The sequence below is a fragment of the Thamnophis sirtalis genome, unplaced genomic scaffold, assembly GCF_051295495.1.
Source record: "Thamnophis sirtalis isolate CommonGarterSnake01/CBP01778 unplaced genomic scaffold, rThaSir2_p1.2 scaffold_9, whole genome shotgun sequence".
Taxonomy (NCBI): Eukaryota; Metazoa; Chordata; class Lepidosauria; order Squamata; family Natricidae; genus Thamnophis; species Thamnophis sirtalis.
Window position 1 is genome coordinate 56,220,560 of NW_028261389.1, and position 19,285 is coordinate 56,239,844.

The 19,285-nt window shown below is 39.1% G+C and overlaps 1 protein-coding gene across 1 annotated transcript in view; it reads left to right on the top strand.

Moving 5' to 3' along the window:
• Window positions 1–4,595: 4,595 nt before the first annotated feature.
• TES (testin LIM domain protein) overlaps window positions 4,596–19,285 on the top strand; it is a 30,070-nt gene continuing 15,380 nt past the window's right edge. Inside the window, exon 1 of the mRNA XM_014051641.2 lies at window positions 4,596–4,993. Coding sequence (XP_013907116.1) covers window positions 4,967–4,993 — 27 coding nt within the window. The 5' untranslated portion in view covers window positions 4,596–4,966. The remainder of the gene's footprint in view (window positions 4,994–19,285) is intronic.

The following is a 19,285-nucleotide window of genomic DNA, read 5'->3' on the forward strand; positions in this document are numbered from 1 at the left end:
GCACCCCTTTTTGGCTAAGAAAGGGGCAGGGAGTAGCTCCGTAGACTAGGGTCTATTCGTAAGCCACAGCCTTTTTCTTTTTTTTGGCTGTGGAAAGAGATTAGATCCAGCCGGAGCGGAGCTTTTATCTCCAGCCAGTTCTTCTCAGCTGCCTTTTTTTTTTTGGCAGCCCCAGACAGGCTAGCCCCCCCCAGGACAAAACAAAGTTTTTTCAAGCTAGAATTGATACAGGCGGGTCCCACCCCTGTGAGATTTATGCTTTTATTACTATCTTAAATACCAGCACCATTTGTCTTAGAGACTTCTTTGTCTAAATGGACCTCAAAATGGCGATTTCTCTCCATGGATGATTGATACTGGATGTACTTAGCCGGTTTTATCTTCCTGCAGACCGCTCCTTAACAAAATAAACTCTTCTTTGGAAATAGAGGGGAGCGAAGCGCTGCTTACTTGTTTATTTATTATGGCACCCAGATCAAAGAAGCGTCTTGCTACAAATGTGTCTAAAGAATTTAAAGAATTTTTACTGGAAACACAGCCTTTGTCTCCTATGCCCTCTACTGGAGAATTTTTAACACAGGAATATCTCTTTAAAATGTTTAATGCCTTTAAACAAGAAATTAAGGAATTTGTATTGGAACTATATGATGATTTAAATTCTAAAGTTAATCAAATGAAGGCGAATACGTTTGCAGCCGTGTCTGCCCTGTCAGATTACTCTGCTGAAATAGAGAACAAATTGGAAAGTCTGGAGAAGGCTAATTTTAATTTGACTACCAATATTCAAATTTTACAACAAAAAATTAGAGACAATGAAGAACAGCTTATGATGATAAATTTTAATAGGAAGGCATTTGCAATAAGAGTCAGAGGATTCCGTGAAAAGGAGCAAGAGAATTTGAAACAGACCTTTGCTGAAGCCTTCAGCCATGCGCTGGGAAGCCCGGGACTTAACTTTGATTGGCAGATTCGGAAAATCTATCGCCAGAACTCATTGATAGCGGAACAGCGACAGCTCCCGAGGGACATAATTATACATTTCTCTACAAAAGAATCTAGAAATGCGATTGTGCAAAAGTTTCATAATAACAGTCTCCGAGTTGACGGTCAGGACCTGATTGTTTTCAAAGATATTCCTTTTCAGATGCTGAAAGCAAGAAGGGACTACACCTTTTTAACTAAGGAGCTTAGGAGTCAACAGATTCGATACAGATGGGAGGCCCCTGCCGGTATCACGGTTACATTTGAGAATCAAAGATTTCGTCTTAACTCTGTTTCGGAGGCTCAAGATTTCTATTGTAGGACTCTGAAGGTGGGACTTCCTGACGCGCTTGGAACAGAGGAGAGACAAGCGGAAGGAGAAGGCAAGTGGCCGGCCATGTGGCTGCAAGATGGAGGGGGTAGCCCCTCCTCCCTCGGAGAAGCAGAAAAACAGAGATCGAGAATTTAGACATTTCAAAATGCTTGCTAAAGTTGAGGACTGAATGGGGGTTTGAGACCTCTCTCCGGTAGAAAAAGCGGACTAATTTTTATCAGAAGGGAAAGCTGGGTGAAACTACTTTGAGCTAGATTCTAAATTAACGTTAGCATAAATTTGATAGTGGTAAACATCAGACAAGCAAGGGATGAGGGTAAAATTTACGTTGTTTAAAGTTTATTAGAACAGAAAGCCGGTTGGGATTATCTTAAGATAAGTGTAAAAAGAATGCGGAATGATTATGTTGTTTAAACTTTGTAGAAGGGACTACTTTAAAATAGAAGGTTAACTGACTCTTGCTGAAAGTATTATTTGAATATGTGGAATGATCCATGCTATTTAACTTTTATTTGAAGGGAAAGTTGGTTGAAATCGCTCTGAGTTACATTTTAAACAAATGCTAGTATAAATTTGATAGTGGTAAATATCAGACAAGTAAGGGATGAGGGTAAAATGCATGTGGAATGAACTACGTTATTTAAATCCTATTAGAAGAGGAAGTTGGTTGGAATTATCTTAAGATAGAAATTGATTCCTGTGTAAAGTAATATTTGATCTACGCTGCTTAATTTTACTAAGAAGGGGAAGCTTGGCTAGATTATTTTGAATTACTGTTTGAAAAGGGGGTTAAGAAAGATCATTTACGCTGTTTAAATTTTACTAGAAGGGAAAGTTTGATTACTTGTCTGTAAAGTTATATTTGAATATATGGTATGAACCACGTTGCTTAAATTTTATCGGAAGGGATCATGAGGTTTAGGAAGAGGAACGGGAGAATATACAGAAGGTTGGGGTAAATAGCAAAGAAGTAAGAGACGAGAATAAAATATAGATAGAATGATTTATACTATTTAAGCATAGATAAAGATGGGGGGCTGAGATCAACACAAAGAGTGGTTTCTCTTTTTTTTTTCTTTTCTCTTTTCTTTTCTCTCTTTTTCTTTTTTTTTCTCTGTTTTTTTTCTTTTGATATATTACTTTTATTTTTTAATCCATATGTATACAAGATATTTTAGACAGAAGGTAGTGCCAGGTGTCGGCCCTGGGAAGTCGGGAGGATTAGGGATGGGGATTTGTGGGGGGTGGGGTGGGGGGGTGTTAACATAGTCTTAATAAGAACAAGAATGTATTTATATACGGTGGTTCTTTTTTTTTCTTTTTTTTTCCCTTGGTTCATTTTACTTTTATCAGATCAAACAACACTCGAATAAAGGCATACACCAAGGAGGGAGGTAGAGGGAAAGAAGAGGGAGGAGTAAGGAAGGAGTAAGGGGAATGTAAGGAGGGTGTCCGGGGAGTAAGGGGAGAAGGAAGGTTTGAGGGGAAAGGGAAGTAGGAGGGGAGTGTTAGAGGGAGAAAGGAAAGTTGGAGGGGGTAGATGGGGTGTATGGAGGATGGAAGGGTTAGGTGGGGTTGTGAATGATGAGTTGTGTTTCCTTTTTATTTGTTCGTTTTATTCCCTTTTTCTTTTTTTCTTTTCTTATAGTAAATACCCTGTATATAAGTGATTGCAAATGGAATGTGAAAAATGAATAAAATATATTTAAAAAAAAAAAAAAAACAGAACTCAACTCCTGATGACTCCATAAATACCAGGGAGGTGCAGTCAGGGGAGGCAGGGCCTCACCACTGTCATCATGAAAAGAAAAAAAATGTAAAAGGAAAAAGGCTGAGCTAGTTGCTGCCAGAATCACCATGGATGACTCTGTTTAGTGCTTAACTGTGTAAAAAAGCCTCTAAAAAAGTGCTCTCTACAGGGGGCGGCAGGAGAACGAGGTGCCTCATTTAGTCTGACTTTATGATCACTTGATCACTTTTAACCCTAAGCAAGGGTTAAAAGCCGAAAAATTCCTTATGTAGATGAGGCACGTGGTTCTCTTGCCTCCTGTAGAGGGCATTTTAGAGGCTTTTTAGAGGCTTTGGGAGCAGCTAGCTCAGCCTGACCTCAGCTCATGCCTTTTTCTTTTTACATTTTTTTTTTTCTTTTCATGATGGTAGGCAAGAGCAGAGTTGAAATCCCCTCTGAAACAGCTGGAAAAGGTGCATGTGTGGGGAGGGGGGAGGAATTCAAAAAGTTTGATTGCATGCAGAGCCACATTGCCTTTTCAAACACACACAAACACAAACACACACACACACACACACACACACACACACACACACACACACACAGCTGGATAAAAGTATATAAGCCCAGCTTCACTGATTACAAGTTTGAAAAGGCAACGTGGCTCCACTTGCAATCAAAGGTTCGGATCGGAAGGCAACAGGGGAATGGGGAGGAATATGGTAGAAGAGCTGCTTTCAAGCCATTGGAAAATATATCCAATCCAACTTCTGTGTTTATGTTTGTTTGAGAGTGAGTGAGTGAGAGAGGGATCTAACTTCTCTGTGTGCATGTGTCTGTTTGAGAGAGGGGGGAGGGAGGGAGAGAGGGAGAAAGGAGGGGAGGGAGAAGAAAAAGAATGAAGGAAAACTTTTTCACAAAGGAGAAAAACAAATGCTGTCGCTTTAAATCAGAATTGAACATGCCTGGCTGTGGAATTCTGGGAGTTGAAGTCCACAAGTCTAAACAAATTTGAAACCCCTGTGTCATTGCCTCACCAGCCATAAACCTCACCGCACATCACTGAATACAGTATATCCGTACATTTCTTCCATTCACTTCTTTTGATATTTCTCATTTCTTACAGCCTTCAGAAGTCTAGTCCTCTACTAAGAATGTATCACCATGGTTGCTTAACTTTTGTAGATCTGGCAAGCGATGCCATCTAGCTAAGTCCAAAACTCAGGAGGGAGGGCAGAAAGATTCATGAATTACCCAAACGCAGGGAAGTAGTTTTTGAAAAAAAGGATAATCTCGTTAAGAGCAGCCAGCCGCTCAATCCAATCCAGTAATAAACTCTTCTTGTCTTTTCCTTCGTCCCAGATGAGAAAGCAAATACGGGCAAATGCACCAGCAACAATTGGCTGAGCTGGGCGGCTGCGTCAGCAAATACCTTTGCCATGACCTTCTCCGACACCCCATTCATTGACTGACTCAGAAACCCTGCAAAAGCCCCGCTTGAAGCCTAGACGTCCCCTTGGGTCGGCTGAAACCGCTGCCAAGGTTCATGACTTGCGCTCACTCAACGCCCGCAATTAAAGGCGAATTTCCCCCCGAGCGAAAGCCAAGCCGCCTGCAGAGCAAAGGTATTCGGAAGGCCCGCCATTGGCTACCAGACTTGCAAGCTCCTGGGCTTTGATTGGCTGCGGGGCTTCCTTTGTTCCTTTCCCCGCTGCCGCAGAAGACGGAAGTTTGACTCTGCTCCGCAGCAGCTGGAGAAATGCAAAAAAGAGCCCAGGAGCGAGCGGTGTGGAGCAATCTCGCGAAGCCCATTTCCTTTCTAACCACATCCTTCTGTCAGTAAGGGTGGAGTAGGAAGGGAAGAGGCGTCTCTGTTGCCGTTGGTCCCGGAATCTCGTGTTGTCTGTGCTGAGGATCCCGACATGGATTTGGAGAGCAAAATCAAGAAGGTAAGAAGAGAATCGTGAGTCAGGGAACTGGGATAGTTGGTCAGAAGTTACCTGTCCGCGCTGGGCAATGTGGGAATCCCTCGGAATCTTATCTTGCCCTTTGATGCGGTCTCAAATATCGCAACCCACCATTTCAGTCCTTCACCGAAGTCAGAGACTAGTGGAAAGGGAAATGGGGTATTTTCTTCATTGTAGCGAATAATTATTTGGTTGTCTGTCTGTCTGTTGATTGGGTTAAGGGTGAGAGACTACACCCTTACATTTGTGATACATAAATGTATGCATAATACCATACTATCATGATTAAATTTACTCAGAAGTAAATCGTGTTTACTTCTGTAAATAAAAAGTTACATAGAATTATCTACTTCTTCCAGTTGAATATAAAATATAAACGGTTATAGGAGGGGACCCTTAATAACGTACAGTGACTTCAATTAGTAATGTTGAAATTAAGTACAGGTCATCTTCCACTTACAACCACAATGGAGCCCAAAATTTATGTTGCAAAGTGAGACATTTTTTAAACCGAGTTTTGTCCCATTTTACGACATTTCTTGGCAGAGTTGTTAAGTGACTCACTGCAGCTGTCAATTTAGTAACACGGTTAAGTGAATCTGGCTTCCCCATTAACTTTGCTCCTGGGAAGATCACAAAAGGGGATCACATGACCCCTGGGACATTGCACCTGTCATAAATATGAGTTAAGCCAAGCATTCATATGCCAAGCATCTGAATTTTGATCACATGACCAAGGAGATGCTGTAACAGTCATAAGTGTGAAAAACGATCATAAGTCACATTTTTCAGTGCCAAACTTTGAGCAGTCACTAAATGAACTGTTATAAGTCGAGGACTGCCTGTATTTGGCATAAAATTGCATACTTATATATTATCCAAAATGTTACCTGAACAAAGTTGCTCAGGCAAACCCCCAATATAAAAAGAAACCTATCTTCACTTCTTCTGCCCATCTACCCAGGAAGATTTTGGAAGTTCTTTGGGTGCAAAGACATCAAGACATATGTTTCTTTAATAAACAGATTAACTTATATCAACATTTTCTGTAACTTTTGCATTTGATTCTGGCTTTGGTGACTTTAGATGAGCTGTTCTTGCATAGCTATTGTAGTTTCAAGACATGAGATTAAAAACACTGACATTGTTAAAACTTGTCATCCCTTATTCCAATTGATGACTTTAATTTTGGCTGTATCAGACTGTTACTTGGAGGTGAATCTTCCCAAAGCCAAGATCTTGGAGAATATTACAGTTGAGTGAAATTTCTTCCTCTGATGGCAGATAAAAGCTTTGCTCTATTTAGGTAGGCGGGGTGAGAAGAACAGATCATATGTCCTGCAGCATTTTTTTTTACTGAGTATTGTTTACTGCTATTGTTTCTGTATTGGTTGAAATTGTCAATGGCCCACAATACAAAATCTTTTGAAAGGCCTCAGTACTTGGGCCCTTCAACAGAAAAGAATATGAAACCAGGATATGAAAAGCTGATATATATAAATCTCAGGCACGCAAACAGAATAAACATTAGATCTATTATATGATTAGACATCTGGAAAAGCATCTGAACAGTAGACTTTGCTACATCGGTTTGCTGCATAAGCTTTGTTTCAATAAAATTTTATTATGTACTTGTGAAATAGGCTTTTTTTAAAAATTAAAGAGAATTTTCTTTATAGAACACACTAAATGTTAAAAATTTGGTGAGAAAGCTGTTTATTATTATGACTCGCCAGACTTCCATTTTTTTTCAACTGTTTCTGGTTATAATAACTAAAGAAAAGATGAGGAATACAATTCCTTATCACTCTTGAAAATAATGCAGAAGTTAAATTGAATGTAGAAAATTAAGTCCTAGGATGATTGGATCTTTATTCCCCCCCACTTGTTTTTCCTAAAAGAGAGTTTAAAAAAATAATGTATTGAAAACCTATATAGGACCAAAAGCTTGTCTCAGAGGTTAAGAACAGCTCTAATGCTGTTGAGCTATACATGTTAGTAATCCTACCAGCCCCACTACAGTGAACGATGTTGGGAGTTGTAGTTCCAAAACCTTTGGTCGTTTATAGATAACTTGCATTAATTATGTAGCCTGTTCCCATATAGAAAAGTTTTAGCCCAAGAGCTGGATACTATGCAGTAATATTCTCCCCCACCATAAAATGGTGCTCAGCAACTGACTGAGATTCAGATATTACGCTAAGACATTATTTTTAAAATCAGAGTTTGTTGAATAACTTTTTTAAATGTAAGACTAAGCAGCAAGGTAGGCTTGCATTTAATTCAACAGACATCAAACTAGCTACATTATGATGTAATGTTACCTGTGAACCTCACCACTTTTCTCCAATGCTTAGCCATCATATTTAAAAACATCTATGGTCTAATTCTCCATGAATTTAAAACTATCCAAGTTGTTTACCATTGTTTCATCTTGAGGCAGTAGATTTAATTGCTTTAAAATGTGCTTTCTGGAGGAGTATTTTAATCTATTTTGGCTGGATTTCTATATTCCTTTGAATGTTTTTATTTTTGGTCAGGTCATTCTGTTTTGCCTTTCCTCTGTCCAAGTATCCAGAAATTAGATTTCCCTTTTTTTCTGGAGTGTTTCCCAATCTTCCCTATGTTAAATTTCACCAATCTTCTATGAGAGTGAGTCCCATCCATTTAGAAACCACATAGTTTGTATGCATAATGCTTTCAAGAACATATTTTGTTATTAAATGTATCAATTATGGTACGTTTTAGCAATACAATGATACAGTGGAAAATATTTTTTTCAAATTATTGTAAAATAATGAGGATTATTTGCTATTTTAAAAGCAGTCTTTTGCTCTTTTAAAAGCAGTCTTCTTCCAAGTAGTAATCAAATATATTTCAAATAATGGGCGAGAACATGCAAAGTGTATAACATTTTATTTTAGATAGCTATAATGTACTGGTAGGTTTGTAACTATACTGACCCCTGCTATGTCAGAAAAATAAACATAATTACACCTAGTTAATACTTTGGTGGAAAACCTCAAGAAGATTCCAAAGTTGTAGACTAGACTGCAAAGTCAAAAATACATACTGCACTAAGAAAATGATAAACTGCTTCTGTTTTGTTATTGAAATGCCTACATGAATAGGTCTGTAAAGACATCAAGGTCGGGCTTAAAGAGACTTGCCTTTATTTATCATCTACCCAGAAAAGGGATGAAAGTTAGCTGAAGGACTGCAAAGGGCAGTGCAGAAAAAAGGGGCTGGTAGAAATCTGTACTTTTCATAGAGTTATTTCCCCATGGCAGCCATTTTACAAGAGGAGCCACAATGTGATCTCAAATCCTGAAGTCCTTGTCATCTTCAACAGACTTCTTAACCTTTCAGCAGTAAATGTCATAAGAGTTCAAGTGCAGAATCTATGCCTTGCCTAATTACCTGTGGGGGAAAAATCCATAGAGTCTCTCACATTGTCTTATTTCATCTAATAGTATGTAATGCAGTGAAGTCATCTTACAGGTATGGAGAGTTTGACAAAGATAAGATCATAAGCATGACATCAATTTACTGATGTAATCTCAGGGAGATTGTTCATTTTCAACAATAAACTTGAATCGTGCCTTCAGGGAAAAAACGGGTGGGTCTCGAGCAATAGATGGTTTAGAAGGATAGAGCCTAAATATTAATAAGTTTTAAAGGTCAGTAATTAATAAACCCAGTAATAGACCCATTTCTATGGATGTTTTATGATGCCAGGAATGTCTTTAAAATTAGTCAGATCTATTCCACAAATAAAAAGTTATTTCCATTATACAGTACACCATTAAAAAGCTGTGTCTGTGTTTGCATATGTATGTTTGTACAAATATGTGAATTTGTGTGTTGTGTGTGTGTACATAGGCATCACATTCACCATAAATCAGCCAAAATCCATCTAGTTCATCCTTTATTAAGTGCTTCCTGGATCAGCTTTTGTTCCAGGCTGACGTCTATGTTGCCATCTGTAACATTGGTGACCTCCATAATATACATCATCAGGTCACAGACAGGGGTCACTTTGCATGGGAAGCTTTCATAATTTATCTCAGGAAAGAAGAAACTGGCACAGTGATGCGTGTCCCCTTCTTTTTGGGAAATAAATATTTCTATTCGGATGATAAATCTTTGACTTGAGGTATATTCTTGGACGTATGAAAAATTAAATAAACAGAGTCAAAAATATGAGCTAGCTTAATCTTATAGTACAAGTGCTATTTAACATATAAGAATAAAGTTTTGACACCCATTTACTGCAAAGTGCTAGTTGTTCATTGTTTTCACAGAGCTATTCTTGATTCTTCTTGCTTTGTGGCTGCTACCATGGAAACAAGGAAACATGAAAATCACTATTTTAATTACTCTGAAGTTGGGTTCAGTGCCATCATTGGGTTGAAGTTGAATTGTCTGAAGTGAAGCCAAATGGAAACCTCTTCTTCCGAACAGACTTACAATTGCTTTAGTACTTTTACAGGCAATTTTATAGAAGCGGCATTGTCACAAGAAAAACCTAAATTTATTTCTATTCATGGATTTCTATCAGCAGAACTAAGCAAGAACTATGTGGTGATACTTACAGGCAAGGAATCTGTCTAATAAAGTAACTTAACAGCATAAAATAATAGCATGAAAGGGTAAGTTCTAAAAGAAACCAAATGTTCATCCCCAAAACCAAGGTTATAAATTGTTTTCATCCATTTAAAACCTTATTGAACCAAAGAAGGGCTCTATAGTGTTTATATTCAGACAGTATTTAATAGCAATATCTTTTTCAGTGTCTTTATATATGTTCACTATGTTCTTTCACTTCTGGACCTTGGCCACATTTAGCTGTGTGAGCTCCAAGTCTTTGAATTCTAAATAATGGCTCAGTAATAACACTGGTGAAAAAGATGCCAGGATAGGATAGAGTTTGAATATAGAAATATACTTTCCAGAGAGCACTGCACATCCTCAGCTGGACAACCAAATTATTTCCTTTGCCTTGCTTTAGAAATTAGCCTACATTTATCCAGGCTACATTCCTCTTGGTTCACTCTCAAGTTTTCAAAAATGTGAAGAAGGCAATAACTTTTCTTGCATATATTCCAATAAGGAAAAAGGAATATATTCCATATGTGCATTATTTTTACAAACAATGGGCGCACAGACACAAACACACAATATATATGCATGTGTGTATATGTTGTGTGTATGTATGTGTGTGGGCATGTGTATATATGTATATGATATATCTAGTTTGCAAATTGCATGTTAAACTGCAAATTCTTGATTTTTAAAAACTATAACCTTGTTTCAAAAATACAAAATTTGAAGACTTAACTCACTCTGGACTCCACATGGGCAGGGTATAGCTTGGTGCATGGAGAATTCTCTAGGCATATTATCTGAAGAAGTGAATAGTGTCATCTGCAGGCTGACCTTGGCTATCTGTAGGCTATTTGTAAGCTGGTTCCTCAGCCCTGGTTCCTTTGGGTGGCTGGATTTCCTGCAACCAAGAAATTATTAACACTTGCTTATGAGAGAGGAAAATGCCTATAGTTTTGAAAGAGGCCATGATGCAATGGTGCACCCCCTCCTTAAGAGGCCTCCTAGTTCCATCCATGTTAGACAACATCATTCAATCTAACCTCCTCCTTTTGTTTGGACAGTGACTCAGGATCCATACTGAGCTTCATAAACTGAATACATTGTTAGGATCCATAAATCAGGGTTCAGGCCTGGGATGAGATCAAGATTGCATTGTTCACTCTAGTAAATGACTTAGCAGATTGCATCAGTCAATGATAGTAGAAGAGAGATGTGCTTCCCTATGGACTAATGCAGAGGTCCATCCTCTCCCCTCTGCTTTCTACATGAAGCTGTTGGGAAACGTCATCTGGCAGTTTGTGGTTTTAGCCTCATGTTTGCCGATGATGCCCAGCTTTATATCACCACCCCAGGCAATACTGAGGATGCTGCTGAAGTTCAATCATCGTTAAGCAGACCAAGTTGGAACTGAACCCAAGCAAGACAGAATTGCTCTTTGTGCAATTGGGGTTCTCTTTTAGGCCTAGTGATTAGTTTGGACAGGGAGAAATATCCATGACTTGGGAGGCTCTTTGGATTCACACTAAAGCAGTAGATAGGAACTGTGGGCCGGACTCATTGAAGTTTCAGTTGCAGATTTTCCTGAGATAAGAGGTCTTTGTGATAGTGATTCCTACCCTCATCAACACACATCTAGATTAGTGCAATGTAGCCTACCATATTTTTCGGAGTATAAGACACACCTTTTTCGCTCAAAAAAGAGGCTGAAAATCTGGGTGCGACACTGAATACAGCATATTTTTGCCTCCCGAAACGCCACCTCTTCACCAAAATGGCCTACAAGCATAGCTTGTAGGAAGCTTTCAGAGAGCTTCTGGGGACTGGGGAGGGCAGAAATGAGCAAAAAACAAGCCATTTTTGCTCAATTTTGCCCCCAGCCCCCAGGAGCAGTCTATAAGCTTCCTAAAGGCTATCCATACCCTTTTTTTGACAAAAAAAGACCTGTGTTTGTAAAAAATGGGCCTTTTTTTGCTCATTTTTGCCCCCCCCCCCGGAGCACTCTACAAGCCTCCTAAGGGCTATTCATGCCCTTTTTCTGAAAAAAGGAATGGGCCCGTTTTTGCAAAAAAAACCGGGCCATTTTTGGGAAGTTTGCAGAGTGCAAAAAAAAATTTTTTTTTTTATTTGCCTCTTCAAAACCCTTGGTGCATCTCATGCTCCCAAAAATACGGCATATTAGTCTATCTTTAAAAACCATTGAGAAGCTTCTTATTTATTTTGGCATAGGTGGTCAGGGAAATCTACACATGCAGATCATTAGACACAATGCAGTCTAAGAGCCTAGATTATTAGTTCATTCTGTTCAGCATTTGCTTGCCAATCCTTGGTGCATCCCGAGGGGCAAACTAGCTTCATACCAATTAGCTAGCACCGTTTGGGTTGCTGGCTCTTTCAGGTTCCTCTGCCAATCTTCCCTCACCTTCACCTCCTGTTGCAATGCCTTGTATCCGGCCAAGTCCAGCGGTGGTTTCCTCTGTCCATACATGTGAACGCAACTAGATTTTTCCCACCACAATGGTACCCATTTATCTACTCGCTATGTTGCATGCTTTCAAACTGCTGGGAGGGCAGGAGTACGAATCAAGTGAGGGGAGCTCACTGAGCCAGGCTTGAACTGCCGGAGTGCAGATCATCTCTGGCCGACAGTTCCAGCATCCTTAAGCCACTACCCCATGTTCCCCCAAGAAGCTTCAGGGGATACAGAATACAGTCACCTGGATGCTCACTGGCAGTTGTACTGTGACTTTGCGACCCCTCTATACTTTGAGCCATGCACTGATTCCCTGTTAGCTTCTCGGTGCGATCAGAAGTGCTACTGGCAACTTGTAAAATCTTTCATGGCTTCAAACCAAGCTACCTACATAGCTATCTCTCTCCATAGAGATTGGCCTGGCCATTGGAAACTGATTGTTCTCCAGTTTCAGGAGGCCACTCTGCCCACTCCAGGGTGCACAGGTAAAAATTAAGCTAGGTTGGGGATGGGGGGTGGAACTGCCCTACTACTTACCTTTGGACAGTTGCAGCCAGGCCTCGCGCACCTTGGTCCATTTCTTCTGCCTCTGGCAAGGTTTTTCTGAAGGCCTCTCTAGACGATAACAGGGCTCCATCAATCCAGAAGAGGCTGAAGGCAATGTATGCAAGTGAGGTGAGTCAGTGGATGACAAAAAAAATAAGACCTGGTGTCTTTTTTGGTAGCAAAAAAAAAATACAAGATAGGCTCTTATTTTCAGGGAAACACGGTAGTATTTTCTTATTCTGCAGGGCAGAAGGAAATGCAGGTAATTCTTGGGTTACGAGCATCCCCTTAGCGAACGTTCGAAGTTACGTGATAAGCGCCCACTAGCATTTATGAATAAGTCCCAAAATTATGAATATTGCAGCACTACAACAGTTGTTCACTCTTACAGATGACCATGGAGGCTCTGCAACATTTGCCCCTGCCTATTCCCCCCGCCCCCAGCTGGGTCTTCACAGGTACTTTGCTTGTGAAGACTCACTTTGCGAATAACTCCTCTCTTCACAGTTTCTTTGCCTACATCTTGCTTCAGGCTTTTGGTGAATTCACAGAGAATAGAGGCCTAACGTACCATGAGATTATATGAAGTCAGTAGGGCGAGATCTCGAGCTATGATCTCGCACTTTAGGCCTCTATTCTCTATGAATTGAAGCTTGGAGGTTTGCAAACAGAGGGAAAGCTCCAGTCCTTCAAGCCCTCTCTCCGTTTGCCATTTCCTTGCTGAAGCCTGCAGGGAGATTGTGCCCCTGTATGCTTTGGCAGCCCTTTGCAAAAAGCCTTTGTCAGCAACAGCGAAGCTTGGGAGGGGAGGTCGCATCCCTCCAAAGCTCTGCTCTTCTGGCTTTTCAAAAAGGGCTGCCGACGCCTAAAGGGATGCAATCCTCAAGTGCTTTGCTTATGAGAAAGGAGTCCGGAGTGCCGCACAAAGCCTTCCAAACCTCCTTTCTTGCCAGAGATCCGCTTCACGAGGCCTCTGGAAGACTGTGTGTAGTCACCGAGTCTCCTTTTTCATCACCGAAGGCCTCATCAAGCCCTTTGCTGATGAGAAAGGAGGAAGCAGGCAAAGAAACAGTCTGAAGAAGAGACAGGTCTTCATAAGGTAAGTTACCCAGTGCAGCAGGATGGGGGGAATCAATTGTGGGGTCCGCAGAGGAGGGAGAATGAGGTATCTGTGAGTCAGGGGAGGCTTTGGGTGGTTTGAAGTAGGTGGCCTGTTCCATCACTATCCCTCCCATGGCCTTTCCCACCCGAGATACCTCCTGTGCACTTAAATGAGCCGCATGTGTGGGCAAAAGCAGGGAGAGCTCTTGTTAAAGGGACAAGATTCACTCCCACGAATCCTTGGGTTACGAATGGAATGGGCAGGCTCCATTCCATTCATAACTCAAGGACTACTTCGTAAGGGGCCTCAGCCTATATATTCCTAACTCTCTGAAGTTGTGATAGTCCTGCAGTAACAGATGGTTTGCTCTAAGATGTTCGAATAGGATGCGTGGCGCTTTGGTGTCACTATCATTTTTGTAGTCTTTCATGGCTGGACATGTGACTGTTTCAGTGTCTGTGGCTGTGATCTGGGTTTTGCAACAAATTGACAACCCTGCCTTCCCTTGTGGAAAGGCTGATTGAAGATTGAAGCTATAAGGATAGGAAAATAAAGGAGTGGATGGATTCAATTTCTTGTTAGTATGTAGACTGCAAAGCAGATGTGTAGTCTGGGCTAGTGCAAGTTACAGCCATCCCACTGAGGACAGGATGCTGGTTACAATACTTTTCCTCTTAAACAGACACTTCCTATCAAAACCAGCCAAGTCTAGAGTAACTGGGACCCCCCAAGTTGTATCTTCACAGAAGTCAAGGGTTGCTTCCTGGCGAGACCGTGCTTTCAGGATGTTACTCTAATTTCCTTGAGGCTCCAAGGAAGCAACATGGAGGGCAATCTGTTGGGAGGGCCGATTTTGGGGCTGAGGTAATACTAGCCATATTGAGCTAGGAATGCCTAGCTTAACATGGCAGCATATCTCCCATGCAAAAAAATCATATTATAAAGTATGGGACTTGATTTACCAATGGTTAGATAAAAAAACCTGGGAATGAAATTGTTTACTTATGTTGTAATAGTTTTTTGTTTTTTCTTTTCCTGTTATGATATAGAGTACTATTCACATAATATATAAAGTACAATAATGATTTTAATGTATAAGAATGGGATGATTTGAATACTTTGGTATAATTGTATGCAGTGACCATTTTATATTAGAAAGATCTTTGTATATTAAACGGATCAATGATGATGTAAGGAACAATTGATATATACATGAATTGAAATATAACCACTATATGGATTAATAATTAATAATGGGATGATTGGTGACATTGAAAATATGAATGTATATTATAAATTAATGGGAATCCTTTGTTCTATTCTTCGCTTTCTCCTTAGAGATAGGTGACACTATAATACTTTAAATACTCCTTATTATTTAATAGATAATTATGAATTTAAGGAAATAAGGATTGTTACAAATGAAAGAATATTAATGGTAATTTGAATACATAATGCTCAATGACAGTGAAATATTCAGTTATGTTTAATGTAAACCAGTGGTGTTAACCCTGAGCTTAAGAATTGGTGCACAAAAACTTGTAACCAAATGACATGCTTGATGAAATGGAGGAAAGTTATTTTTTGTTCTGCTCTTGCTTTGTTTTGTATGTGTTGTTTTGTTTAAAAAAGAATAAAAATATATTTTAAAAAAAGTCAAGGTGAGAGTCATTTGAATGAGCCCAGACTGGAGACAATGCAGTTTAATGTAGAAGTCAGCTGAACCCCCCAAGAGCATTCCAAACTGATTAAAGCAAAGCCCTTTGTTTCTTCAAACATTAGGCTGCCTGTAACCATTTACAACACTTGGCTCTGAAGTAATATTTTAGTCATGAAGACACTGCGAAGCAGATGATTTCAATCAGTGTGCTTATAATGCCTTTCATATGCCGACAGGTTTAAAATCGGAATAGACATGTTTAAAATTCCAGATGTTTTTAGAATTTTTAGCAACTGACATACAGAAATCTCTTCTGGCAACAGTTCAACTGACCTATGTATCTTAGTCTCTTCCATGATTCCATTTATGGAGAAATTGATTCCATCCTGTTAGGCCCTTGCCAGTTTGTTATAATTTTGGATATGTTGGAAAGTTAGTTTTAGTGTTCAGAAATAATTCCATGCAGTCCAATGTAGTTTATAACAATTGTAACACATCTTCTGAGGTAAATAATCACATTGATGACAAATGTAGCCATGCTTGAGATCTGCTTTTCCTGAAGCTTTTTAAAAGGCATTCAAAGTTCAGTGCAGTTAAATTGGAATAAAACCACTTTCTGACTGCAGTAGCATATATTGTTTGTTTCCAGAAAAAAAGTCAATTTTTCTTTCCCCCTCCCTCCCCCCAAAAATCTGCTTGCTCAAACATTGTTATAGGACATGAATTGTATTTAGGTTTTAAGTTATATTAGTGTGTAAAAAGATTTTACTCAAGCACTTACACACATTTTATGCCAAGGATGGATTAATCATTGCCACTGCAAAAGGAAATTGGTTTAATTAAGGAAAATAGACTGTAATCACTGTTGCTTTTCTGTATTAGTTAAAATCTATTGACTAAAAACAGTAACAATATAAATATAGCAATTATTACAATAAATCAATTTAAAACAACGTAGCCTCTAAACAGTTCATTTTATATTATTATGCTATACATTTTAATAACAGTTTGTGCTATAAGCTGTTTAATATACATTCAGTTCACATTATTATGCAATAAATATACTGCTAAATAAATAACTCCGGTTGTTTGAAACACAGTGTGCTGGTTCGAGAGTTGTGTGGTTCAGCACCTTATAGACCAGATGTTCCAAAGAAAGAAAGAATTTTCTTTATTTCACTTGTGATGATTTGTGTTCCTGAAAAGATGATAGAGGGATAGTGACCAAAATTATAGCTCCATCCTGGGACGGAGTGGGGAATCTTTTTTGAGTCCTGGCTGATTTTGTTAATTATTTATCGACACAATTTAGAATTAGCTATGATAATTACTTTATAATGCCTTTTGATCTGCAAACCATTCAGAAGGCCCTTTTACAATTCACAGTTAAAAGGACTATGGTGGCTTGATGTAAATTGTAGAATATGTGAGGAAGATCTTGGCAGACTGAGGAAAAAGATACTACCACGGAACTGTCAGATAAGATATAGCATAGCCCACGGCTGGATGGTGAGTGAAGCAAGAGACCCTCCCTAGTTTTTCAAGCAATAAAGGAGCAGGAGAATTGTACTTTCAGTGTGTCTGTCAATGTATCATTACAACAAAAAAGGAGTTGGCTTATCTGGTTGTCTGCTTTATCCCAGGAGGCTAATATCTGAAACATTCTCTTCCTGCTCCATCTCTGAATAAACAGCCCAATTGACTGTTCATAAGTACTGGTACTGGTTTCTGACAACTACTAATAACTGACCATTTCTCCGAAGTAGCCTGTGGGATGAGTCACGGATGGGTTATTCTCACGTCCAATCTGCCCAGAGTTAAAGTTGAGGCCACTCCCCTCTACTTCCTCTGCATGGCTCCAGTTGAATCTCAGTCTCGGTCTGTAAGGGACTGTTTTTGCTTGGCTCTGTAAGATTGGTTGCATGTTGAATTTTTCCATTTCTAACTCCCCCCACCTCCTCTCCTATCCTCTGTGTGGTGTGTTGTGAATTCTTTTGGCATAAGCTGCATTTTGCCTGGCTGTTGGGGACCACTGTTGCTGCTGGTCGGTCCTTGGGGGTTTCCCAAGATGCCCTCCAAGAGGCACTATTCAGCGTAGACCATTTTTTAGCACTATATTTAACAATATCCTGTTTAGTAACGATTCATAATGGTGATGGAAAATGACAGGCTTTGCAAGTCAGTAAATCGAGGGAAAGATGAAGTAAAATCATAAGCATAGTTGCAATTTCACTGAGTGACCAAGGTGCCATTTCAAATTGTGATTACTAAATGATGACTAGCTGTATACTTCTTAAATTCCAAGCAGAATTTGGTTTAATTGTACTTAGAAAAATCTATAGATATCAAACATAAAAGGCCAAGCTGAATTAATACTAAGCACTATTTATATAAAATAAAATTATAAATTATATTATAATAAAATTATATATATATATATTCGTAGATTTTCACGGTATGCTGGTCTTGTTGTATTGGGGTCTTTTCCCATGTAAGATTGAGATTGTCTTGGCAACGTTTTGGTGAGGTCCCACTCGCCATCTTCAGGCTGGGGTTTTCGGCTTTGTGCTTGTGCGAGTAAGGCATGGTTGGAGCTGTCGTCTTTCTATTAATCTTGGTGGGGGTCGGGTGGGGTGCTGGCTTTGTTGCTGTAACTGGGTTGATTGGCTGTGTAGTTGCATCCTGATTGGTAGATGGAGTTTATGTTTGTAGATTGGTCGGCTGTTTTGTATCATCCTGTGTGGCTGAGGTGCTGGCTATGTGTCCGTTTTTCTTTTGTCTTGTAACAACCTGGGTGGTGGGTGGGGTTCGTTATGGCTAGTTGGCTAGGGCTAGTTTCCAGATGTCTGGTAGGCAGGAGGTATCATCACGTTTACTCATGTTGTGGGGATGTTTCTCTATTTTGATGGCTTCCATAATTATTCTCTTGTTGAAGTGTTCTGGTTTGGAGATTAATTTGGTTCCTTCAAAATCAATTTCATGTCCTGTAGCTTTAAGGTGCTGGAAAAGGGGGGAAGTTTTTTTTTTCTTTTTTTCTGACTGTGTTCTTGTGTTCTGTGATGCATGCATTTATTCTCCTATTAGTTTGTCCAATGTATGTGGCAGGGCAAATTTTGCATGCTATTTTGTAGACTCCTTGGTTTTCTAGCTATGTGTATGTATGTATGCATGTATGTATGTATGTATACATACATACATATATACACATACACATACACATACACATACACATACACATACACATACAGATACAGATATACATATAGATATAGATATACATATACACATACAGATACAGATATACATATAGATATAGATATATACATATACATTATATATATACATATACATATACATATACATATACATATACATATACATATACATATACATATACATATACATATACATATACATATACATATACATATACATATATATATATATATATTTGTTGTATTTGTGCTGATAAATAAATAAAGGGAGACTAGTATAGATCTATTTCAAGCTATTTAGCTCTCATCAGCTAGCCATACCCTTACTGGGAGAAATCTAGTAAAATCTAATATCTATATCTATATCTATATCTATATCTATATCTATATCTATATCTATATCTATATCTATCTATCTATCTATCTATCTATCTATCTATCTATCTATCTATCTATCTATCTATCTATCTATATACACACACACACACACACACAACACAAATGTAAAAAGGCAACAATAAAAATATTGGGCTTTCTGTCTGGATGGCCTCTTGTGACGAGCCGATGGACAGAGAATGGAAGTAGTGAATTTCCTCCCATAATTGGGGCATACCAGGGGTTGTGACACACTATATATATATATATTTATATATATATATATATATCAAAATAG